Source organism: Callithrix jacchus, chromosome 4 (genome assembly GCF_049354715.1).
Source record: "Callithrix jacchus isolate 240 chromosome 4, calJac240_pri, whole genome shotgun sequence".
Taxonomy (NCBI): Eukaryota; Metazoa; Chordata; class Mammalia; order Primates; family Cebidae; genus Callithrix; species Callithrix jacchus.
In genome coordinates, this window is record NC_133505.1 from 52592167 (window position 1) to 52616130 (window position 23964).

The following is a 23964-nucleotide window of genomic DNA, read 5'->3' on the forward strand; positions in this document are numbered from 1 at the left end:
TCTGGGACTTGTTCTCATTTCATTCTGATCTGGTGGAGCCTTGGAATTCAGAGAGAGAAACAGGCAAGGGGTGGGAATGGAGTGTTGAGACTGCTGGAGTTTACTGGAGTTGAGAATTGAAAAAGGGGGACTAGTTAGAGCCCCACCCCCTGCCACCCAAGATACCTATACCTACCTTTAACCTGCCATAGTGCCCTAGGATTCTGTCCATCTTATATTTACACACCCAGGCTCCCAGACATACCCATGTTCACACCCCCACTTCGAAGCCAACTGCTCCCTTCATTTCCGTGGACTGCCATGCAGTCACCTAGCTCCTCCTGCATGCAGATCCACACATCAACACACATTTACATACCTGGAAACACACATTTCCACAGCACCCTCAGATTCTCTGACCCGAGAACATTTAATGAGCATTTATAAAGCTTTCATGGTCTGTCAAGTCCCGTTCTGGGTATAGCAGAAAAACATCGTGGTGCCCTAAAAAGTGTTCTAGCTCTAGAAAGGTGAGCTAGGTTTGAGTCCGAGGTCCCTCATTTTATTAGTGACCTTAGATCACTTAACCTCTGAGTCCCTGTGTCCTCACCTTAAAATGTCAGTGACACTCAACTCAGGATTGTCCAGGATTAAATGAAATCACATATATATTATTCTTGAAACTGAGGGCACTGGACAAATGGTGCCTGATACAATTATTAAATTCATGTGTTTTTAAAGGAAGCATGTACTGGAAAAGGGGGAGGCATAACACACCACAGTTACTCCTTTAGTCTTCCTAATCCAGGCTTTGCAGAGACTCCCTAGAACCAAGTGAAACACATAAACAGCTTCATCCTCCACTCCGAGGGCTTATACCTCTTGCCCTGTGGTTGAAGTGTTAGGAAGAGGCAGGAGAAATCCTGTGAGTCACCCTGGGGGCTAAGGGATCCTACTCCCAAAGTTGTGGTCAATGTTTCTAGTTTTGTTGTTCTCTTTGTCTGGTTTTCCTTTTTCTTCCCTGAGGACTTCCCCTGCTCCCTGGCCCCAGGGCAGAGCTTCACTGTTGTCAGCAGAAGGGTCCCTCAGGGGCTCCCCAGTAAAATGGGTGGGGCAGTGCTGCATCTGCCAAGGCCACACTTCTCTGCCATCCTGGGATCCTCCCCAGGGCCCCACTCTGCTCTGTCCCCGTGCACTTTGAGAACCCAGGTACTCAGGCTAGCTGCCCCTTCCCTCCTCCTCCTGCCCACCCCATCCACCCTGAACATCAGTGCAGCCGGCCAGTGTCAGGGAACCAGGCAAGCATCCTAGCTACCCGGGCAGGCTAAGAGGCCCCCACCCACTCTCCCCTCCTTTGCCAATGGAAAAGCTCGCTGGAGGGCATAGCTTTCCCAGCCTGCCCTGCTTCAGAGGCAGGAGCATGGCACTCTGGGAGTTGTAGTGCTCATAACACTCAGGTAATCCCTGTGCAAATAACTGGAGAGAGGAGAATGGTATAGGGAAGAGAAATGAGAATATGCAGGAGTGGCTGGAGCCAGGCAGGTAACTCAAACCCAGAAGTCCTACTATTTACTTGACTTCCTACTCTGACCCGTTGTTGAACCTAAGCCAGTTATATTGAGGTGATTAACAGTTCAAAACTCTAAGCAAATGAAATCAGGCCATTTTTCTAATAGACATAGAAAGAAAAGATCAAGATGAGGCAGCTGGCTCCTGACCCATTCTCGCCTAGTGTGGAGACCCCTTTTCTTGCCCTTGAGTCCTCAGGCCTAAAACCCATCCCTGTCTTCCCAGGCTCAGCTCCACCCCCTGCCCTAAGACAGAGAGAATTAGAGGAGGAGGAGAGCGAGGTGGGCGTAGGATAGGAAGAGATTTAACTAGATATTAAAAAATCACAGACACCTTCCAGCTTAATGAAACTAGCCTCCTCAGTCCAAGCCTGGAATCTGGGTTGAGTTCCCTAGACCCAGGATGGGGTCACAGCCAGAGAGCCAGTGAAGGTAAATCCACGTGACTCAATTCTCCCCTCCCTAGGCACTTATCTCCAGAGGCCAGAGCTTCCACCCACCCAGGCAGCCTGGTGACCTACCCTCACTGTCCCCTCCCCACACCCACCCTACCAGGCCATGAAGGGGATGGGGGCAAGCCCAGCTGACTGCTCCACCCTCTGCCCAGGAGGACCATGCGGCAGTAGCAGCCATGCTGCCCTTTCTGCTGGCCACACTGGGCACCACGGCCCTCAACAACAGCAACCCCAAGGACTACTGCTACAGCGCCCGCATCCGCAGCACTGTCCTACAGGGCCTGCCCTTTGGGGGCGTCCCCACCGTGCTGGCTCTCGACTTCATGTGCTTCCTTGTGAGTGTCTGCTGCCACCCCTTACTTTGGCATCTGTGCCCTGTACACACCTGGCAAACACCTCCAGCTCTAACCACCCTCCCACCTGCCCCTGGCTTCCCAGGCTTAAATGCAGGAGGAATTCCCATCATCCAGCCCAAGCCTCACCTTTGACCATTCACCCAAGCCAGGGTCATCCCCTTCTAAGACAAGATTTTGGACCCTCTGCTTTTGCCCCCTAGTCCAGCAGGTGGACAGCTTCTGCACTTGCCAACTGCCCCCTCTTCCCTCAGGCACTGCTGTTCTTATTCTCTATCCTCCGGAAGGTGGCCTGGGACTATGGGCGGCTGGCCTTGGTGACAGATGCAGACAGGTAAGGGTCTGGGACCCTCCCTTCAGCTCTTCACACACACATCTTGCTCCACACCCCTCAGGAATAGGAAGGAACCAGCCCTTTCTCATTTGCCTCTGCTGGGGGGATGAAAAGGGACTAGCTCCAGCGTGGGCATGGGGGCAGAAGGGCCCTAAGTTGGGCCTCTGTTCCTCACCCATCCCCAAGGACTCTCCCCCACCCCTGCTAACCCTGTCTGTTCTCTATCCCCAGGCTTCGGCGACAGGAGAGGGACCCAGTGGAACAGGAATAGTATGTGGGGCACCAGCCCCCTCATTCCCACTAAACCAGCTTTCCCTTTTCTTCTCTCACGCTTCTCTTCTCTTCCTGCCAAGTTGCTGGTTTCTTTTTGCAGTTTTCTCCTCTGCAGGCTCATGTTTCGGATTAACGCAGGTGGTGTGCTTTGCAGAGCAGGGGGCTCCCCAGCTTGTCTCTGCCTCACCTCCCCTTCATCTCTCCCTCTGGCTCCCTGCCGGGGAGAAGTCCCTCCCTTTGTGCCCCTGCCTTTGCAGCCCTTGTTGACTGGAGGAGAAGGGCTGTCCTCCAGGAAATCCTCAACACAATCACACAGAGACAAGATTGGGTGTCACCAGCAGCTTCTTGTCCCCTAACAGCTAGATCTTCATATTCCAGGGTTCCCTGCTCATCTCTTCTGGAGGCCTGGGAGGGGGGCTGCCCAAGGAGTCCCCAGTCTGGACTTTTTTGTCCCTTTGTCATCTCTGTCTGTCAGATTGGAGTTGGAGTTGCAACAGCTGTTGAGGTCAGGGAAGAGTGGGGGTAGGGTCCCCCCCAGGAGACCTTCCAGTCTCCCCAGCTCTTGCAGGTTCTCCTGGTCCATCCTTTCCTCCACCTCTTCATTGCTCTTTGCATAATATTGACTCTGTTGCCTGTCCCCAGCCCCCGGCGGTCAACTGTGGAACTGCAGGGCCCTCTGGCATTCTTGCTTCAGCCTCCTTAGGGTGATGATGAAGATAACTTCCTCCCTCAAGGCCCCACTGCCCAGCATCCGTGCTCATCTCCACTGCCACCCCGAGTCCCCCTGAAAGGAAGAGGCATATTTGAGGGAAGTAGGGTAGAGAGCAGTCATTCCTCCCTGCTTCAGCCTCTGCGCTTCCTGTGCCTTCTATAGCCCTGGAGCTCTAGAACACTCAACCCTGATCCCCTGGGGCTCAGACTCACCAGGCTCTCTAATCTCTTATCTCCCTCGTCCCCAGTGTGGCCTCAGCTATGCACGGCGACAGCCATGACCGGTATGAGCGTCTCACCTCTGTCTCCAGCTCCGTTGACTTTGACCAAAGGGACAATGTGAGTGCCCTCCCCCAAACTTCTTAGCCCCCCACCCCACCCCCAGGGCACATGGGCTGAGAAGTCCCTCACTGTCAGTGATGTGGAGTCAGGGATGCTGGTTTGGCCTCCTCCTCAGCAAGGAAAGTGATTCATCCAAGGAGCCATGGGATGACCCCCCCAAGGCCCAGCACTCCTGGCTCCTGTCCTCTGTGTCACAGGCTCCAAACTAGCACAGCTCTAACATTGATGAATTCCCAACTTTGTTTGCTACAAAGAGTTCTGTGCCCACATCTGCCGATTAATCTTAAGTCCACCTTTTTTCCTTAGTCATGGTTTTAGAAATAATAATATGCCCTCCAGCCCTGCCTAGCAAAACAATCTGTCACGTTGCTCAGAAGTTACAGGTGGGTGGCCCCTGGCTGTGTGAGGCCAGTTGACCTGCTTGTGGATTGGAGCTGAGTGGCAGTCCCTTTTAACAAGGCACATAAATGGCAGTTCATAACACACCCCAGACCTCCTTTCATGTCAGACCTAACACAAAGGTGTTACCTGCCTGGCTCTCCATCATTAATTTAATGAGAGTAAGGGGCCTAGTCAGAATGATAATCCTCAGACACCTGGTGGCCTGGTCAGTGCCTCTTAGCCTGCAAGTCCTAGGGATGGCAGCTCTTCCAGCAATCCCAGCAGAAGATGGCTGTCAGCTTCCTGAGTTGGACTCATACTGGTAGGTGGCAAAGTTGTCACACCTACTTGCCAGAGGTGTCCAGATGATCCCCAGACTCAGGTGATGTTGGCAACAGGTAGCATGGTCCTGAGTCATGGTTGAAAGGCCCTTTCTCCCCCAGCCTGTGTTACGTCTGGACCTTCTCCTGGATGGAGTGCCCTCTGCCCAGCCCCCCTGAATATCCCCCCTCTCTGCCTTACAGGCCTGGAGAGGGGAGGGGGGAGATTTTTTCTTTTTTTAATTTTTCCCTGAGATGTAGTCTTGCTCTGTCACCCAGGCTAGAGTGCAGTGGCACAATCTCGGCTTACTGCAACCTCTGCCTCCTGGGTTCAAGCAATTCTTCTGCCTCAGCTTCCCAAGTATCTGGGATTACAGGTGTGCACCACCACACCCAGCTAATTTTTGTATTTTTAGTAGAGACAGGGTTTCACCCTGTTGGCCAGGCTGGTCTCGGACTCCTGACCTCAGGTGATCTGCCCGCCTTGGCCTCCCAAAGTGTTGGGATTACGGGCGTGAACTGCCAGCCCAGCTGGAGGTGGGGAGATATCTTACTGTTCACAGTGAGCCTGGGCTTTAGTCCTTCCAGGGTAGACTAGAGGATAAATAGCAGGAATTCAGGCAGCAAGGCTCTCTTCTCTGCTTTTGGCAACCATGTGTAAAATCCTGTTGGCTGGAGGTCTGGAGGCCTTGCTAACCTTAGAACCCCAAGCTCCACTCATCCCACCCTGGCCCACACAGCCACAGCGTGTTTGGAGAAATCTATAGATCTGGACATGAAGATTCACTGATAACCCTGTTTAGTGTTGGCCTTTTTCCTTCCCTCTCCCTCTCTCTCTTCCTGTCTTTGGGGATAAGCTAGTTCTAGGGTATAAGGATTTTTTTTTTTTTTTTTTTTTTTTAGTGAGGGGTGTGGAAGCTGTGCCTAGAGGTAATTATGAGAATGAGGTGGATGGGACTTGGGTGGGAAGAGAGGTTCAGGTTCATGGGCTCAGGACTCCCACTGACAGCCCTCTGTTCCCCTAGGGTTTCTGTTCCTGGCTGACAGCCATCTTCAGGATAAAGTAAGTGGACCCATCTTCAAGCTCTAAAGAAAGAGAGAAACAGAAACTTCAGAACCTGGCGTCTCCCTACAAAATTCAGAAGCCAGCAGCTTTCAGGACCTTAGCGCTCCTCGACACCCCAGCACCTTCCTCCCTGCTCTCCCCTAAACACTCACTTGACCCCACAGTCTCCTCTGTGGCCCCCCTGCCTGGGGGAGCCAGCTCTGCCCTCTTCTCTCCCTGCCCCGCCCCACCCCACCTTAAGAGAAGGGATGGAGCCCCCTGCTTAGCCTCTGTACAGCCAGTGGGTGGGGCAGCAGTAGGATGGGAGCAGCCAGCCAGCAGCAGGCAGAGCCTGTGTCCAGCAGGCAGAACTCAGGAGATCCAGCCAAGGTCCAGCAGGCAGACAGTGAGCGCTGAGAAAGTCAGGAAGCTAGGACAGGTTGGCACTGCCGCCTCCCACTCCCTCAGGCCTCCCCCAAGGGTTCCGCGCTTCACTGCGCCAGGCTCAGCCCCACCCATGTGCTACTGCCCCTCCTCCCATCTTCCTTCATTTCTGCCTCTTTCTTTCACCACTCCTCCTCCTGCTGGTCCTCCTCCTCACTCCTCTTCCTCCCTCCTCAGATATTCTTTTTCCTTCTCTTTTCTCTGCATTCCTCATTCTTTTCTTCCCCTTTCACTCTCTGCAGTCTCTTCCTTCTTTTGCCTCTTTCTTTCCTTCTAGCCCTCTCCCTTCATCCCTCTCCTTCTCCATGTCCTTCTTGCCCTCTCCCTTCATCCCTCTCCTTCTCCATGCATTTCTCCTTTTTCTTTCGACCCCCTCTCTCACAGAAAGTAGGGGACCGAGAAGTCCTATTTCGACCCTATACTACTGCCAGATCAGCTGGGGTTGGGGTGGGGACGGGTCAGGGCAGGCAAGTTGCAGCCCTCTCCTTGCCCTGGTCCTAACCAAACTCTTCTGTCCACTCCATATGGCTGCAGGGATGATGAGATCCGGGACAAATGTGGGGGCGACGCCGTGCACTACCTGTCCTTCCAGCGGCACATCATTGGGCTGCTGGTGGTTGTGGGTGTCCTCTCCGTAGGCATTGTGCTGCCTGTCAACTTCTCAGGGGACCTGCTGGGTCAGTGAGGGCCAGGATGGCTAGGGTGGAGAGAGGGTGGGGCTGGAGGGGATGTGCTCTGACCCCACCATCATCCTCTTTCTCTTCCCACTCCCCCAGAGAACAATGCCTACAGCTTTGGGAGAACCACCATTGCCAACTTGAAATCAGGGTAAGGTGCGAAGCTGGTTGGTCACACCATGGTCTATGACCAGAGTCTGGGCCATGACTTGAGGCAGGGAGGAAAGGTGGCTGTGTTGATGGGAGCAGAGGCTACAGGGATGACTGTGGGTCCCTGAGGGCTTGGGTTGGAGACAGAAGAGGGAGATGCCTGCTGAGGATCCCCCAAGGATGACAGAAGAGGAGGGTGAAATCTCAGGAACCAGGGAGGGTCAGCTGGGGCAGTTGGAGACACTGTGGCCAGCGGGTAGGGCATAAAGAGATGACCTGTTAGGGACATTTTCATTGGAATGGAAGAATCTTGGGGTCTAGGGGATGTGGGATGTGGGCCTGCCTTGTGAGGAGTCAGTGCCAGAAAGCTGGTGGCAATAGAGGGCCCATCTGTATCAAGGGTTTGACACTGGCAGGCTGGGGTATCTGAGCGTGTCCCAGCCCCAGTGTCTCCCATGTATCCTCTCTTCTCCTCCCAGGAACAACCTGCTATGGCTGCACACCTCCTTCGCCTTCCTGTATCTGCTACTCACCGTCTACAGCATGCGTAGACACACCTCCAAGATGCGCTACAAGGAGGACGATCTGGTGCGTGGAGCAAGCCCAGGTCCTGCCCTGCCCCCGGCCTCTCCCTTCCCTTCCCTGCAGGCCTCTCTTGTCTCAGCCCCAAGATGTGTCAGCTGGGTTTGAATGCTGGCACAGTGGCTCAGGAGCTCCCATCCTACAAGTTACATAACCTCCTAAGCCATAATTTTCTCATTTGTAAAATGGGATAACAACAGTACCTTTCCCAAGGTTGTGGGGAATACGCAGAAGCACTGGTGCTGTGCCTGGCACTTGGGGAAATAGCTATGGCTGATACTAGGATAGTACTATTCCTTCCCCTTCTACATTCACTCACCAAGCCAGAACCAGACACCCACTCCATGCCAGCCACTGTACTGGGTCCTCGGGGTCTAAGGATCTGAAAGTAGGACCCCCTTCGTCTGCCTCTATAACCCTCAAAAGAGCACAGAACTACGTGACTCTTTTGTTATTCACTGCCTGATTTCTATTAGAAACACTCCCCTGCTTTCCCTAGGACCTGACTTATCCTTTAGGCCTCCTCCCACCCAGCTGTTCCTCTCTGCTCACCTACTTCTCTACCTGCTAAAAACAAAGCCTCCTTCTCCAGTGCCTCCCACCCCCCGACACATCCTCTGGCTCCTCTGGGGTCAAGCCTCAGAAGGCAAACCCACTCCCCTGTCACCCAGGTGAAGCGGACCCTCTTCATCAATGGAATCTCCAAATATGCAGAGTCAGAAAAGATCAAGAAGCATTTTGAGTGAGTAAGCCCCTCAGGCTCAATCCCTGCCGGAGAGCCTTCTCTGCCTTTGAACTCCAAGTATATCCTTATACCCTAACCGGGAGCTCTGCTGTAGGTGGGTGGGATGGAGATTAGACCCGGGAAGAAATGTCCAATTCCAGGGTGGTTTAGCACTTGGGCTGGGTGATAGGCTGCTTTAAGAATAGGAGAATTGGGGTAAAAATTTGAAGAGGGAGTCATTCAAACCCCCTGTCTCCCAACCTCCTCCTGGCTTGGGCTGGGTCATAGGTTGTTGACCCAGGGTCCACTGGAGTACATACCTTCTTCAAAGTTACAAGCAGCATTCTGGAGTTTGTGTGCAGACATGACAGGGAGAAGCTCCTTAGTTTCCATGGTTTCCAAGGAGTCTAAGAGAACTTGAACTATGTATTCTCTGAGGCTTTTTCAGCTCTGGAATTATGTCTTGGGATGTGTAGAGTGGACCTCCAGGACTACCCAGTGGCCAGAAACTAGAGAAAAGGGAGGTGGTGCTATGAGGCAAAGAGGGAACTCACCTGGTCACCCCATGGCTAGGGATGCATCTTGGGGCGCAGCTCATGGGGTGGGGAATCAGAGTGAAGGGCCCTTCCATGGGGGTGTGTAGGGACAGTCTCTATTCCACAGGATTAGGCTGTACATTCATCTGTTGATGCAGCAAACTTTCTCCATTGCTATTAGTCCTGTTACTGTGGTGGGCTTTGGGACTGTAAAAAATGAATAAGCCCAGGCATGGTGGCTCATGACTGTAATCCCAGCACTTTGGGAGGCCAAGGTGGGTGGATTTGAGCCCAGGAGTTGAAGACCAGCCTAGGCAACATAGCAAGACCCTGTCTAGGGCCAGGCATGGTGGCTTATGCCTGTAATCCCAGCATTTTGGGAGGCCGAGGCAGGTGGATCACCTGAGGTCAGAAATTCGAGACCAGCCTGACCAATATGATGAAACCTAGTCTCTACTAAAAATACAAACATTAGCCAGGTATGGTGGCATGCACCTGTAATCCCAGCTACTCGGGAGGCTGAGACAAGAGAATCACTTGAACCCAGGAGGCAGAGGTTGTAGTGAGCCGAGATCCGCCATTGCACTCCAACCTGGGCAACAAGAACAAAACTGTCTTAAAAAAAAAAAAGAAAACACAGATGAAAGTGACAGAGTTTAACTGAAAAACCCCCATCTATAAAAAAGGAAAAAGGAAAAGAAGAAAAAAAGACCCTGTCTCTACCAAAAAACCAAACTTAGGTGTATTGGCGTGAGCCTGTAGTCCCGGCTACTTGGGAGGCTGAGGTGGGAGGATCGCTTAAATTCAGGAGGTTGAGGCTGCAGTGAGCCATGTTTGCATCACTGCACTCCAGCCTGGGTGAATCAGAGCAAGACCCTATTTCAAATGTTTCAAAAATTACAAAATAGAAGAGGCCATGCACAGTGGCTCACACCTGTAATCCCAACACTTTGGGAAGCTGAGATGGGAGGATTGCTTGAGGCCAGGAGTTTGAGACTAGCCTGGTCAGCAGAGTGAGACCCCATGTCTTAAAAAAAATTTTGTGGTGGCTCACGCCTGTAATCCCAGCACTTTGGGAGGCCAAAGCAAGCAAACCATGAGGTCAGGAGTTCAAGACCAGCCTGGCCAACATGGTGAAACCCCATCTCTACTAAAAAAAAAAAAAAAAAATTAGCCAGGCGTGGTAACAAGAGCTTGTAATATCAGCTACTTGGAAGGCTGAAGCAGGAGAATCGCTTGAACCCAGGAGCCAGAGGTTACAGTGAGCTAAGATCACACCACTGCAGTCCAGCCCAGGTGACAGTGCAAGACTCTGTCTCAAAATAATAATAATAATACAAGATCAGTGAGGGCTGGGTGCAGTGGTTCTTGCCTGTAATCCCAGCACTTTGGGAGGCCAAAGCAGGCAGATCAGGAGGTCAGGAGTTCAAGACCAGCCTGGCCAATAAGGTGAAACCCCATCTCTACTAAAAATACAAAAATTAGCAGGGTGTGGTGGCACATGTCTGTAGTCCCAGCTACTCAGGAGGCTGAGGTAGAAGAATAACTTGAACCTGGGAGGCGGCAGTTGCAGTGAGCTGAGATTACGCCACTGCACTCCAGCCTGGGTGACAGGGTGAGACTCCATCTCAAAAAAAGAAAAAGAAAAAAGATCATTGAGTTCTCAGGGGGTTCATAGTATGGAGATCAGCTTTAGGTAGTCCAGGGTCTGATCAGAGATTGTTCTGAGGTCAGTCTGTGGTCTGAATCAGGAGTTGGCCAATGGTCATGATAAGGGACGGTGGTGGTCTGGATCATGGCCCAGACTAAGGTTGAGATTTGGGCTCAGTCCACCATCAGAATCAAGGTTTAGGCCAGGTGTGTTGGCTCATGCCTGTAATCCCCTTGGGAAGATTGCTTGAGCCCAGGAGTTCAAGACTAGCCTGGACAACATGTCAAAACTCCATCTCTACAAAAAATATAAAAATTAGCCAGGCATGGTAGCGTGCACCAATAGTGCCAGCTACTCAGACAATTGAGGTAGGAGGATGGCTTGAGCCCAGTAAGCTAAGGCGGTATGAACTGTGATTGCGCCACTGTACTCCAGCTTGGGTAATAGGGCGAGATCTTGTCTCAAAAAAGAAAGAAAGAAAAGAATCAGGGTTTAATCTGAGGTCCAGATCTGTCAGTTGACCAGAATCAGAGAGTTCACTCATTGTCCTGGGTCAGGCCAGTGTGTGATCCAATCAAAGACATTGTTTGGGCAGGATTGAGAGTGAACATCTATCTGGTCAGGGTCAGATTCCAGAGCCACTGTTAGATTAAGGACTGGTTTGTGGTCAGCATCAGTAGATGGATATTCATTCATACTATATGTAATTATTGATGACCTTCTATGTGTCAGGCACAAATAAATTAGAAACAAGCCCTGCCCTGATACAGGTTACAAAACAGCAGTTAAAATTAGATCATTCTTGGTCAGTATGAGAGAACTATTTGGGGTCCTATCTGGGGTTCAAGCTGTCATCAGCATTAAAGGGTACTCTGGGGCAGGATTACGAACAGGGTGTACTCAGAATTAGGTGACATCCTTTTTTTTTCCTTCTCATATCATCTTTTGTAACAATGAATTAGATGGCATCTTAATATTAGCATCCAGTTGGAATCAGTTGTCATCCTGTATTGAGATCTGTTTTTTTTTTTTCTTGATACAAATGTCTAGTGAGCACCTGCTATGTGCCTACATGGGGAAGAGCTGGGGGCATAGCGGTAACCAGTAGAAGACCTGCCCTCATTTGCTTACTTTTTCGTGGGGAGGGGCAGACAGTGAACAAATAAACTGTGTCAGGTAGGGGTAGGTACTAAGAAGAAAACCACAACAGAAAAGTGGGCAGGGCAAGAGGGGTCAGGATGGGTTGCTATTTCTGATGGGGTAGACAGGGAAGGACTCTGACAGGGTGGCATTTGGAGAGAGACCTGAGTGCAGTGAGAGAGGGAACCCTACTAGTCAACCGTCTATTCATTCACCCCACATTTATTGTACACCTACTATGTGCTTCATGCCTGGGAGACAGAGTAGAACCAGACATGATGAGTGCCCTTGGGATGCTCAGGATCCTAGTTGTGTTTCAGGGTTGGTCTGTAGTTTTGTTTAGGAGAGGTCAGCCTATAACCAGGGGTAAGGGAGACTCTAACTGGAGTTTTTTGGATTACTAGGATGAGCATTATGGAGTAGCCATTTCATTGATTTGCTCATTCAGCACCTGTGTATTGAACACCTACTATATGCAAGCTGTTGGAACAGGGCTGGGTATACGGTGAGGAGTAAGAGACAACCCTTGAGCTCATTGTTAGTATTAGGCAGGGCTTGTGGTCTAAGTCTGTGGTCTTTCTGGATTGAAGGACTGCCTCCGCAAAATTAGGGGGTATCTTGTGTGCAAATCAAGGGGAGTGTGTGGTTGGATTTAGAGGATTAGAGATTAGTCTAGTGAGAATGAGAGCTCACCCTTCTAAAGGGGAAACCTAAAATGGTTTGAGGAACAGTATCAGAGGAAAGATCTTCAGCATCCTGGGAAGTGCATTTCAAGAACCCTATCCCAGATTTAAGCTTCTAAATTCTCATTGGTTTGTGAGGTCTATCTTACTGCTTTAGAACAGTAACTTATGCATTCAGTACTTGGTGGTCCTTCGTTAAAAAAAAAAATTTTTTTTTTGAGACACAGTCTCATTCTGTCTCCCTCCCTGGAGTGCTACAATACCGCGATGTGATGACAGCTCACTGCAGCCTTGACCTCCTGGGCTCAGTTGATCCTCCTGCCTCAGACTCCCAAGTAGCTGGGACTACAGGCACTAACCACCACACTTGGCTAATTATTTTTTCTTTTCTTAGAGATGGGGTCTCACTATGTGGCCTAGGCTGGTCATGAACTCCTGACCTCAAGCAGTCTTCCTGCCTCGACCTCTCAAAGTGCTGGGATTACAGGCATAAGCCACTGTGGTCAGCCTAAAAATTTTAATAAAATATGAAAAGATGGGGACTCAGTCTAGATTAAGGATTAGGATCAAAGAACAGTGTGTGATCAGATTTTAAAATGAACTACTGGCTGGGTGCAGTGGCTCACACCTGTAATCCCAGCACTTTGGGAGGCTGAGGCGGGCGGATCACAAAGTCAGGAGTTCAAGACTAGCCTGGCCAAGATGGTGAAACCAACCCCACATCTGCTAAAAACATAAAAATTAGCCAGGCATGGTCGCATGTGCCTGCAATCCCAGCTACTGAGGAGGCTGAGACAGGAGAATCACTTGCACCCAGGAGGTGGAGGTTGTAGTGAGCTGAGATCACACTGCTGCCCTCCAGCCTGAGCGACAGAGCAAGACTCCATTTTAAAAGAAAAAAACTATTAGGCCGGGCACAGTGGCTCATACCTGTAATCTCACCACTTTGGGAGGCCAAGGTGGACTGATCACCTGAGGTCAGGAGTTTGAGACCAGCCTGGCCAACATGGTGAAACCCCATCTCTACTAAAAATACAAAAAAAAAAAAAAAAAATTAGCCAAGTGTGGTGGCACACACCTGTAATCCCAGCTACTCAGGAGGCTACAGCACAAGAATCACTAGAACCAGGGAAGCAAAGGTTGCAGTGAGTCGAGCACACCACTGTATTCTAGCCTGGGCAACAGAGTGAGACTTTGTCTCAAAAAAACAAAAAGAAACTATTCCCACCAGCTATGGTGGCTCACGAGTGTAATGCCAGTACTTTGGGAAGCTGAGGCAGAAGAATCACTTGAACCCAGGATTCAAGACCAGCTAGGTATCACAACAAGACCCCATCTCAAAATATTAAAACAAACCAAACTATTCCTTCACTCAGCAAGCATTCCTCAAGCCCTGCCAGGTAGCAGGTACTAGTGAGTCACCGACAGTTTATCGCTGGTCAGTTTTAAGTCAAGGTAGGGATGAATCTTGGGTCAGGGTTAGGGGGTGAGTCTTGGGTCTGGGTTACAGGTAAATTTGGGGTGGGCTTAAAGGTCAGTCTTTGGCCAGGGTTGGAGGTCAGTCTCACCCTGGTCAGGGGTCAGGATCAATCTCTTGTCTGGCTTGGGCCAAAGTTAGAGGTCATTTTGTAGATTGGGCTATGGGTTGGTTGGGGTCAGTCTGTGGTCAAGGCTAAGTGTTAAGACTGTGACCAGGTCTTCTGGAAACAAGGTTAAGGAAATATAGCCTATGACTAGACAGTTTCTCTCAACCTGGGGTCACAGCCCTGGGCAAGAATCAGACCATAGCCCTGGCTTCCCTAGCTGCATGCAGTGTGTCCCACAGATCCTGGTCCTTCAGCCTAGCCTGCACTCACACAGTCCTCAGGCCTTCTGCTCCAACTTTCCTACTCAGATAAGCATGAGAAGGAACTCCAAAGCTTTATTCTTAGGGAACTCTTGGTTTTGTAGACTAAGAAAAAGGCAGCTTGAATTGGAGATGTGTTTTTTGTTTTGTTTTGCTTTCAGATGTAGTCTTGCTCTGTCTCCCAGGCTAGAGTGCAGTGGTGCCATCTTGGCTCACTGTAACTCCGCCTCACAGGGTCAAGCAATTCTCCTGCCTCTGCCTCCTGAGTAGCTGGGACCTACAGGCCTGTGCCACCACACCCAGCTACTTACTGTGTTTTTAGTAGAGTCAGGTTTCACCATCTTGGCCAGACTGGTTTTGAACTCCTGACCTCAGGTGATGTGCCCGCCTTAGCCTCCCAAAGTGCTGGGATTAGAGGCATGGGCTACCATGTCTGCCTGGAGCTGTGTTTCTTGAAGGTGATGGGGTCATGGATGAAAGGCAGGGGCAGGTGGGTGGGGTCCCTGCACAAGATGATACATGGACTATGTTTCAGGGAGGCCTACCCCAACTGCACAGTTCTCGAAGCCCGCCCATGTTACAATGTGGCTCGCCTCATGTTCCTCGATGCAGAGAGGTAAGGGGCTGGGTGCAAGGGAGGGTGACACCAAGGGCCCCCTGCCATTGTGGAGGACATCTTAACTACCACACAGGCTCCCCTTGGGATTTTTCCTAGGGCATCTGATTTTAATTCAACTTGGAGTGCTGGTTAATTCAGCTCTGGAAAGAGCAAGGCCTGGAGGTTAGAGTTTGTTGTGAGAGGAAGTGGGGCCCATGGTCCCCACTGCATCTGAGGACATGCCCTTCTTTGGCTACAGTATGAGAAATTTAGGCCAGCCTGCAGGAACGAACTTCTGGCCCTCTAGGGATGGGTGGGGAGACCGTGGGATGTGGCCACATCTGAAGCATGTATCCTAAACAAATTCAAGAACAAAACAGCTCCTGTCCTTGGGGAGTAAGCTAGATGACCCCCAAGCTGAGCCAGCCCCAGCCCCAGATGCATGGTAAGTGACCAGGCACCTGGGTCCCACAGGAAGAAGGCCGAGCGGGGAAAGCTGTATTTCACAAACCTCCAGAGCAAGGAGAACGTGCCCACCATGATCAACCCCAAGCCCTGCGGCCACCTCTGCTGCTGTGTGGTGCGAGGCTGTGAGCAGGTCTGACACGGCTGGCTGTTGGGTCTGGGAGGAGTTGGGTAGGTTCTAGGGAAGCAGGACTGCAGCCCTGCCCTCACTGAGTGCCCCCGTCCCTGGAGTCCTTGAAGCCTCAGTTCCCACTGTTGGGTTTGTCTGATGTCCCTGGGTCTTCAAACCTCAAATTAGAAGGTGTCAGCAAAAACGACAATGTTGTCCTGTACCCACTGACTCTGGGGCCTTGAACAAGCTGCTTACTGCTTGGCACCCCAGTTTCCTCATGGGGTTAATGTACTCACCTAATCAGAGTGTTGCGAGGATAAAGTGAGTAATACACATAAAAAAGCTTAGAGCTGCCGGGCGCCGTGGCACATGCCTGTAATCCCAGCACTTGGTGAGGCAGAGGCGAGCAGATCACTTGAGCCAATGAGTTTGAGACCAGCCTGGGCAACATGGAAAATCCCGATCTCTACAAATACAAAAATTAGCCAGGCATGGTGGTACACACCTGTAGTCCCAGCTACTTGGGAGGCTGAGGTGAGAGGGACACTTTTCATTGGGAGGTTGAGGCTGCAGTGAGCTGAGATCCCACCACTGCACTCCAGCCAGGGCATCAGAGCGAGACCCTGTCTCAAAAAAAAAAATGCTTAGAGGAGCAGTGCCCCAAATCAGTGTGGGCTGGATGTGCAGGGGCACCAGCCTGGCTCTCCAACTCAAGGCCCTGTCCCTCACCCTCCCACACAGGTGGAGGCCATTGAGTACTACACAAAGCTGGAGCAGAAGCTTAAAGAAGACTACAAGCGGGAGAAGGAGAAGGTGAATGAGAAGCCTCTTGGCATGGCCTTTGTCACCTTTCACAATGAGACCATCACCGCCATGTGAGTCCCCAACCTGGCCCTCGTCCCTGAGCAGCCTACCAGGGGTCTCAGACCCCAGTGCTCATGGTCCTCTGCCAGCAATGTGGCCCCTGGCTAGGTGTATGGTAACCAATGCCCGTCTTTCTAGCATCCTGAAGGACTTCAACGTGTGTAAGTGCCAGGGCTGTACCTGCCGCGGGGAGCCACGCCCCTCATCCTGCAGCGAATCCTTGCACATTTCCAACTGGACGGTGACCTACGCCCCTGACCCCCAGAACATCTACTGGTGAGCAGACAGGTGGCAGGGCAGGTTTTCCAGGGCCTGGAGTGGGCTCAGCAGGTAGAGAAGGAGAGGGAGTGTCTTGGTGTCACTGGGGGCCAATCCTGCCCTTGGCTCCCGGAGTGACCACCCCCCACCTTCCAGGGAGCACCTCTCCATCCGAGGCTTCATCTGGTGGCTGCGCTGCCTGGTCATCAACGTTGTCCTCTTCATCCTCCTCTTCTTCCTCACCACTCCAGCCATCATTATCACCACCATGGATAAGTTCAATGTCACCAAGCCTGTGGAGTACCTCAACGTGAGTCCCCATGCCCCTGTCACTTTCCACACTGGATTACAACACACAGATATCAGGCCCTGATCCCTTTTCCTTCTGCCCAGCCCAGCCTCTTCTGCTTGTTACAGCCCTGCGCCACCAGCCAGCTCCCAGAAACCTCTGTGTGTACTTCCCTTGGGCTCCCTGCCACCTTCCCCCTCAGAGAGGCCACCCTCAGGTTTGCAACCCCTAGAGAAATACCTGGGGAAGAGAGAGCCTGGATTTAGTCCTGATCTCAGAGAAGTCCCCTTTCCTCACCCCTTAATCTTTCTTACTGAAATAATGGAAGGGTTTGACTTGATCAGTGGCTTTTAGACCTGGATTCTGATCTCTTTGTCAGGGTGAAACCCAACGTGGAAAAGCAGGGCTGCTCCAATGACAGTAGGGTGATGTGCACATCTCCCTAGCCTCCCCTCACCCCTCCTGTCAGGCACACCTCTTTGGAACCTCAGAGTTTGAAGAAGAACAGTTTGCAAATCACCAGGAGTGATAATAGCATAATAGATAAGACTAGACTGCAAATTTCAAATCATGATCCCACGACTTGCTAGCTAGGGAAGCTATTGAATCTCTCTGCCTCAGTTTACTCATCTGTCAAGTGGGGTAACAACATCATTGTGAGAATTAAGACATGGAAAGTACATCAGCAGTGCTTAGCACATAGTAGGTGTTCAGCAAATGCTGACTGTCAGTATTATTCACCCGGGGGTTATACATGTGGCCTTGGCCCCCACCCTCACCCCAGCCTCCAGATGTTCTAGACTTCCAGCATGGAATCCCTGAGAGTTGCAGGGCCCAGGGCTCAGCTGGGGAGGAGGCACATAAGCAAAGCCATCTGGGCTCCCTAGACTCGCCTGCTTGACACTCCCCTGTGCCCTGCTGCAGAATCCCATCATCACCCAGTTCTTCCCCACCCTGCTGCTGTGGTGCTTCTCGGCCCTGCTTCCCACCATTGTCTACTACTCAGCCTTCTTTGAAGCCCACTGGACACGGTAAGGTGCCTCCACCCACACCACACCTCACTGTGGCCTGCCCTCAATGACCTGTCCTCATTGACAGCACTTTGCCCTTCAGGCTCCTGGCCCTGGGCAGTCCCAGAGCTGGCAGGGAAGGGTTAGTGCCCAGCACCCTCACCTTGGGAGGCCCACCCTTCCCAGGGGTCCCTCTCTTGGACATTGTCCTTGTTGGGGGAGCAGGTATGGGGCCTGGGCTCACTTGACCTGTCCTGTTCCCTGCTCCTCTCCCTCCAGTTCTGGGGAGAACAGGACCACCATGCACAAATGCTACACTTTCCTCATCTTTATGGTGCTGCTCCTGCCCTCGCTGGGACTGAGCAGGTGAGTTTAGGGGGATGGGACAGAAGCCAGGGTGAGGAGATTGCAGGACAGGGAGAGGAGAGCAGTTCAGGCTTCCTACCTCCCCTATAAGGCAAGGGACACAAGATGGGAAGCCTGACTACCCTCAGGCCTCCTGGGTTACACACCCTGTGTCTGGGAGTCTACCCAGTGGCTCACAGAGGAGGAACTTCCCCTCTCCTGGTGTTCTGCCCGACTCCAGCCCCACCCCATCTACCCTTTGCTTCCCACCAGCCTGGACCTCTTCTTCCGCTGGCTCTTTGATAAGAAATTCTTGGCTGAGGCAGCTATTCGGTTTGAGTGAGTGACTGGGGCCCCTGGGGAGAGACCGAATGGCAGGGTGGATATGCTTGTGAGACACTGCCACCCCATGGGAGGGTGCGACAAAGCTTCCAGCCTCTGGAAGGGGAAGAAGAGAGAGGGTCTGGCGGGGTCACCCCAATGTGTCCCTGGGGTCTGTGTTAAGGTTCACTCTCTGGTAACCTGTCTGGATGCTAAGATCACCTTCCAGGTATATTTAGGGATTGGGAGCCCACATTCTGGTAGTTTCTATGGGGGTGTCTTATGCCCATATTGTGGGAAACTCTCTGGAGTTTCACTTGGGAGGTTTGGGGAGCTATCTCTAGAGAGAGCTTGGTCCTACTTAGGGAGTGTCTTGGAGGCTACTAGGGGTATCCCTGAAGGTCTCTAGAGCCCATATTTTTGGGCATCTGTGGAAGGCCCTTGGCCTTACAACTCTGGGGTAACTGTAGGGGGCTAAAGGACTCACACTTTTGGGTGTTCATCGGGACAAGTTCTGAGAACATCTCTAAAATTTCAGGCTTTTATCCAGAGGTGTGACTCTGGAGTTCTGTATGGGCATCTGCTCTGGGAATTCGTATGAGGCTATATTGGGGTCATGCACCATGGCTGCGGGCACAAGCTCTCGGGTTCTTGCTCTAGGGCATCTACCGCAATCTTTGACTCACATTTGGGGCATCTCAGGCACCGATGGAGGTTCCTGGGCTCCCCAGAGATGTCGAGGGGAGGGTCTCAAAGCTTGCTTGTGGGGGTATCTGAGGCTCACACTCTAGGGGTAACTCGAGTTAAGTTATGGTATAAGTGGGGAAATCTTCTGGATGCTCCTTGGGCGCTCAGCCTTTGGGTTCTTTGAGGTCTCACTGGGTTGTCTTTGGGGATCCTGGGCAGTTTTCGCCTGAACATTCTGGTAGCCTTAGATGGTCTTGAGCACTCTCTCCATGGGTCTTTATGGGGCACAAGTTCTTGGAGGTGTCTGTTGCCACTCTGTCTGTCTCTGGGGGGAACGGGGCACAGGTGTTTTGGGGGCTAAGCTGGGGGTGTCCACATGGAAGAAGCACGTTGGTGGTGGAGGTGTGGGGTGCTGTAATTCTGGCAGTGGGCGGGCAGCCACCGGGTCACCCCAAGGGTGCAGTGTTGGAGCACCAGGTGCCCGCAGGTGTGTGTTCCTGCCCGACAACGGCGCCTTCTTCGTGAACTACGTCATTGCCTCAGCCTTTATCGGCAACGCCATGGACCTGCTGCGCATCCCAGGCCTGCTCATGTACATGATCCGGCTCTGCCTGGCGCGCTCGGCCGCGGAGAGGCGCAACGTGAAGCGGGTACGGCCGCCTGGGGTAGCAGCGGCCCGCACAGCGCCCCCTGGTGGCCCAACAAGAAACAGCAGCCATTGCGCTAGGGTTGCGGGGCACAGGAGGGCTGAGACTTGGGGAGTCCAGTTAACTCACGGTGGCTCCAGACCATCCCCTTTCCATATCTGGGGCCTTTGCATTCCGCCATGGGTAGACGTAGGTAACCCTGAAGACCCCTGCCAGTTCTGACAGTAGCATTCTATGATGGGAGTTGGGGAGGTCTGGGTCCCTAGCGCTAGGATCCCTCTGTCTTAATTCAACAAGAGGGCTCTGGGCATCCCACTCCCAAGTCCACCCAACTCTTTCCCCTACCTTCCAGGTCCTGACCCCTTGAAGGCCCCTCTCCATGCCCTGTCACTGCATCCACCCTGACCGTCCTCTCAGCCATAGCCCCTCTCTCCATCTGCTCTGCCCTGCTCTACCCTAGACATTAGGTCCTATTCCCCATGGCTTCTTTTACGGCCCCAGAAGTCCTGGCCCCCTTCCCCCTCCCTTCTTCCCTGCTCCTCTGGTCAGTCCCTGCCTCCCTGAGCCATCCTCCTGCCCATCTCCCCCCCAGCATCAGGCCTACGAGTTCCAGTTTGGCGCAGCCTACGCCTGGATGATGTGCGTCTTCACGGTGGTCATGACCTACAGTATCACCTGCCCCATCATCGTGCCCTTCGGTAGGCACCGCCGCGCCGGGACCTGGGCCCTGCTCGGGGGGACCCAGGACCTCACGCTCTCCACTCTAGGAAGGCAGGCCACCCCGAGTGGACAGGGCCCGGCTGGGAGACCCGCCCCTCGGGGCTCCCGCCCGGTCCCTGCCTCAGTCTGGGGCCTGGTCTGCAGGGAGGAGGGGAGAGCCATCAGCTCAGGCCAGACCCAGCTGGCATGTGGGCCCCTGGGCAAAGTCACCTCAACATGGCCATACTCTCCCACACCTGTGCCTTCACTCAGCATGATGTGCTTGGACACATATCACATATGTGCTGACATGTTCACACACTCCCACACAGGCATCCATGCACACACTTGTATACCACCCTGTAAACTCAGGAAACACCGGGATTCCAGGGTGGGATGGTCCTCACCACTCATGGAGATAGTCTGCTGGATCTGAGCTGTGTGACTTGGGCAGGTCTCTCTGAAGTTTTGCAAAGTTTCTCTTTAACCATCACCCCCACTGGTAGCCTCTCACCTCCCCAATAACACCCTAACTCCTTAACTAACCCTTCCTGGTTATTGAAGGCTCCAACTTCCCAAACAACTTCCTTGTCCTCATTAGAAACTCCCTATCCCTCAGCCTCCAGGGAAATAGAATAGAACTTGTCCCTTAATTTATACTCATCTGTTTAGGGACAGGGATAGAGAAAACTAATATGGATTTTAAGAAGATGCTTGTTGATCCAAATGACTAGATTTCCAATTGTAGAATTCCTAACAAGGAGTGCAGAATGAAGGGGTTGAACCAGAGGAAAGTGAAGTTCTGTGGTCATGCTGGGGCAGTGGGACGCTGTCCTGTCCTGGGGCCTGGGCAGGAGTTCTGTGATCATGCTAGGGCACAGGACACTGTAATGTCCTGGGGCCTGGGCAGAAGGAGGGGCCAACCCTTTGCAGCCTCAGGACCAGAAGAACCTGAGAGAGACACAAAGGTCCGGCGGCACTGGTTCCGAGGTCAGGGCCCATGTGGCTTCCCTTAGGGCTCATGTACATGCTGCTGAAGCACCTGGTAGACAGGTACAATCTCTACTACGCCTACCTGCCGGCCAAGCTGGACAAGAAGATCCACTCGGGGGCTGTGAACCAGGTGGTGGCCGCGCCCATCCTCTGCCTCTTCTGGCTGCTCTTCTTTTCCACCATGCGCACGGGTGAGGGATGCCCACCTGGGGAATGGGGGATGAGCAGAGGGGATTCCAGCCAGAATCCAGGCAGAGCAGGTCACAGGAGGAGCCTCATGGCAGGGGGCGGCAGGCAAGGAGCCTGGGAGAAGCTGGGGTGAGGCTATAGCACCTGGAAGAGTGAGGACTGCATTCAGAGGGTATCAGAAGCTGGGACGGAGAGGCCCAGGGGGCCCACAGGAGAGATAGCAACCCCATTCTTTGCCCCCAACACCAGGGTTCCTAGCTCCCACGTCTATGTTCACATTTGTGGTCCTGGTCATCACCATCGTCATCTGTCTCTGCCACGTCTGCTTTGGACACTTCAAATACCTCAGTGCCCACAACTACAAGGTGTGGGGCGAGGGTGGCAGGGGGATGGCTGCGGGCAGGAGCTCAAGGGGATGCAGAGGGCTCCCAGGGCTGGCAAGGGCTGAGGGCAGCACCAACAGAGCCAAGTGGGCACAGGGCCTTGATCAGGGCTGAGGACATGCTCCCACTCCCTGACTCATTCTGGACCCCTCAAGATTGAGCACACGGAGACAGATACTGTGGACCCCAGAAGCAATGGACGGCCCCCTACTGCTGCTGCTGTCCCCAAATCTGCGGTGAGTGCCCCTAAAGGGTTGGGAGGGGCCTCTGACAGACTTTGCCTCAAAGCCGGATGTCCCCTTAGTCCTGCAGTAAGGGAAACCTGTTCCAGACCCCATGGGTGGGGAGAAAGCTGGTCTCCCTGGAGGGCCGCCCCCACCCCCAGGGCCCTGCCCACTCTGCTGTCCTACAGGCCCTGGTGTTCCCTCCACCCATGAGGGGTAGCTATTCACCTTACCCCCAATTCCTCTCCCCCTTCAGAAATACATCGCTCAGGTGCTGCAGGACTCAGAGGTGGACGGGGATGGGGATGGGGCTCCTGGGAGCTCAGGGGACGAGCCCCCATCATCCTCATCCCAAGATGAGGAGTTGCTGATGCCGCCTGACGGCCTCACGGACACAGACTTCCAGTCTTGCGAGGACAGCCTCATAGAGAATGAGATTCACCAGTAAGGGGAGGGAGGGCCCTGGAGGCCACATCCTGCCCCATCCCACCCCCACTCCCATGGACACTAAAACGCTAATAATTTATTAGATCTAAAGCCCCTTCCTCCCAAGCCCCTGCTTTCATTAAGGTATTCAAACCTGGGGATTTTGCCGCTCTCCCCCATGATGGAGGGAGGGAGGGAGCCCCTCAACCTCAGTAAGGAGAGCCCCGAGCCGGCCCCGGGGCAAAGAGGGGTACGGAGGGAGTTCCCCCAAATCAGTACCCCCACCCCTCCCCAGCTAGTCGCATGACCAGGAAAGGGTTAATGAGAACCGAGAGGAGTACCTGGTGCCATGGCTAGAGACCTGGGGAGGCAGGTGGATCAGGGGCTGTCCCCCAGGTTCTTTCCTCCCCACAGTTCCTCCTGGGATCTGGCCCTCCAGGGAAGTGGAGCCTCCAGCCCCTAGGGGATGCATGAGAGGGGAGGGGGTGCTGAGTGGGAGGAAGAGTCAGGCTCAGAGCTGGGGTGGCCTTGGGGTGGGGGTGGGCAAGGCTGACACTGGAAAATGGGTTTTTGCACTGTTTTTTTTTTTTTTTTCCTTTAAAATAAAACAAAGAGAAAAGCTCTGAGGCAGGTGTCTGACTTGTGCTGCCCTAGGCACCTGGGCTGGGCCTCCCCACCCTCCTGTCTGGGGGGCCTGTTTGAGGTCCCTACGTGATGCGGGGCAAGGGACTTGTTCAGAGTCTCATTTCTGTGTCAGGGAGATGAGAGAGTGAAACCAGGGAGAGACTTCAGGGGTATCTCAGATGCAGGAAGGGCCCCTGTGCCCAGGTGGCCACCACACCAGCCCCACCCACTCTGATCCTTCCCCTGAGTCCTTGAGCAACACACGTGACAGAAATCAGGGAGAAAAGGTTGTGCAAAGCCCCAGGGTCCATGCTGGGCCAGGAAGAAGGCCCTTCTGAGCACCTCAAAGTAAGTCTGGCCCCAGCCCATCTGTCCCTTCCCCAGGATGGCCTGAGCTCCTTGCTGAGAAGCCCCCTCCCACCCTCCAGTCAAATCTTACCCATTCTCCAAGAGCCAACTCAAATTCGCCTTCCCTTCAAGCGTAGTGGCTCACGCCTGTAACCCCAGCACTTTGGGAGGCCAAACTGGGCGAATCACCTGAGGTGAGGAGTTTGAGACCAGCCTGGCCAACAAAACCCTGTCTCTACAAAAATACAGAAATTAGGTGGACATGGTGTTACACGCCTGTAATCTCAG

At 53.0% G+C, this 23964-nt stretch overlaps 1 protein-coding gene and 1 long non-coding RNA gene across 24 annotated transcripts in view; one reads left to right on the forward strand and one right to left on the reverse strand.

Annotated features, from left to right (window-relative positions):
- TMEM63B (transmembrane protein 63B) overlaps nt 1–23330 on the forward strand; it is a 28830-nt gene extending 5500 nt beyond the window's left edge. For 6 of the 23 annotated variants that reach the window (XM_078369251.1, XM_035295748.3, XM_078369248.1 and 3 more), the window contains 23 exons: nt 2155–2337; nt 2610–2689; nt 2921–2959; nt 3922–4012; nt 5742–5779; nt 6740–6882; nt 6982–7033; nt 7512–7620; nt 8286–8356; nt 14730–14810; nt 15267–15390; nt 16111–16244; nt 16372–16509; nt 16648–16801; nt 17705–17811; nt 18070–18156; nt 18409–18474; nt 19631–19793; nt 20383–20488; nt 21506–21673; nt 21921–22036; nt 22210–22290; nt 22535–23330. In XM_078369251.1, coding sequence (XP_078225377.1) covers nt 2179–2337; nt 2610–2689; nt 2921–2959; nt 3922–4012; nt 5742–5779; nt 6740–6882; nt 6982–7033; nt 7512–7620; nt 8286–8356; nt 14730–14810; nt 15267–15390; nt 16111–16244; nt 16372–16509; nt 16648–16801; nt 17705–17811; nt 18070–18156; nt 18409–18474; nt 19631–19793; nt 20383–20488; nt 21506–21673; nt 21921–22036; nt 22210–22290; nt 22535–22726 — 2499 coding nt within the window. In that variant the 5' untranslated portion in view covers nt 2155–2178 and the 3' untranslated portion in view covers nt 22727–23330. Of the gene's footprint in view, nt 1–2102; nt 2338–2609; nt 2690–2920; nt 2960–3921; nt 4013–5741; nt 5780–6739; nt 6883–6981; nt 7034–7511; nt 7621–8285; nt 8357–14729; nt 14811–15266; nt 15391–16110; nt 16245–16371; nt 16510–16647; nt 16802–17704; nt 17812–18069; nt 18157–18408; nt 18475–19630; nt 19794–20382; nt 20489–21505; nt 21674–21920; nt 22037–22209; nt 22291–22534 lie in introns of all 23 variants that reach the window. The other 17 variants (XM_078369255.1, XM_035295752.3, XM_078369257.1 and 14 more) reach the window with 6 other exon arrangements.
- On the reverse strand, nt 6747–8776 carry LOC144582150 (uncharacterized). The gene is made up of 2 exons (XR_013534232.1): nt 8659–8776; nt 6747–6902 (listed from the first exon to the last, which is right to left on the reverse strand). It is a non-coding gene; the product is annotated as an uncharacterized LOC144582150 (long non-coding RNA).
- Nucleotides 23331–23964: the final 634 nt, after the last annotated feature.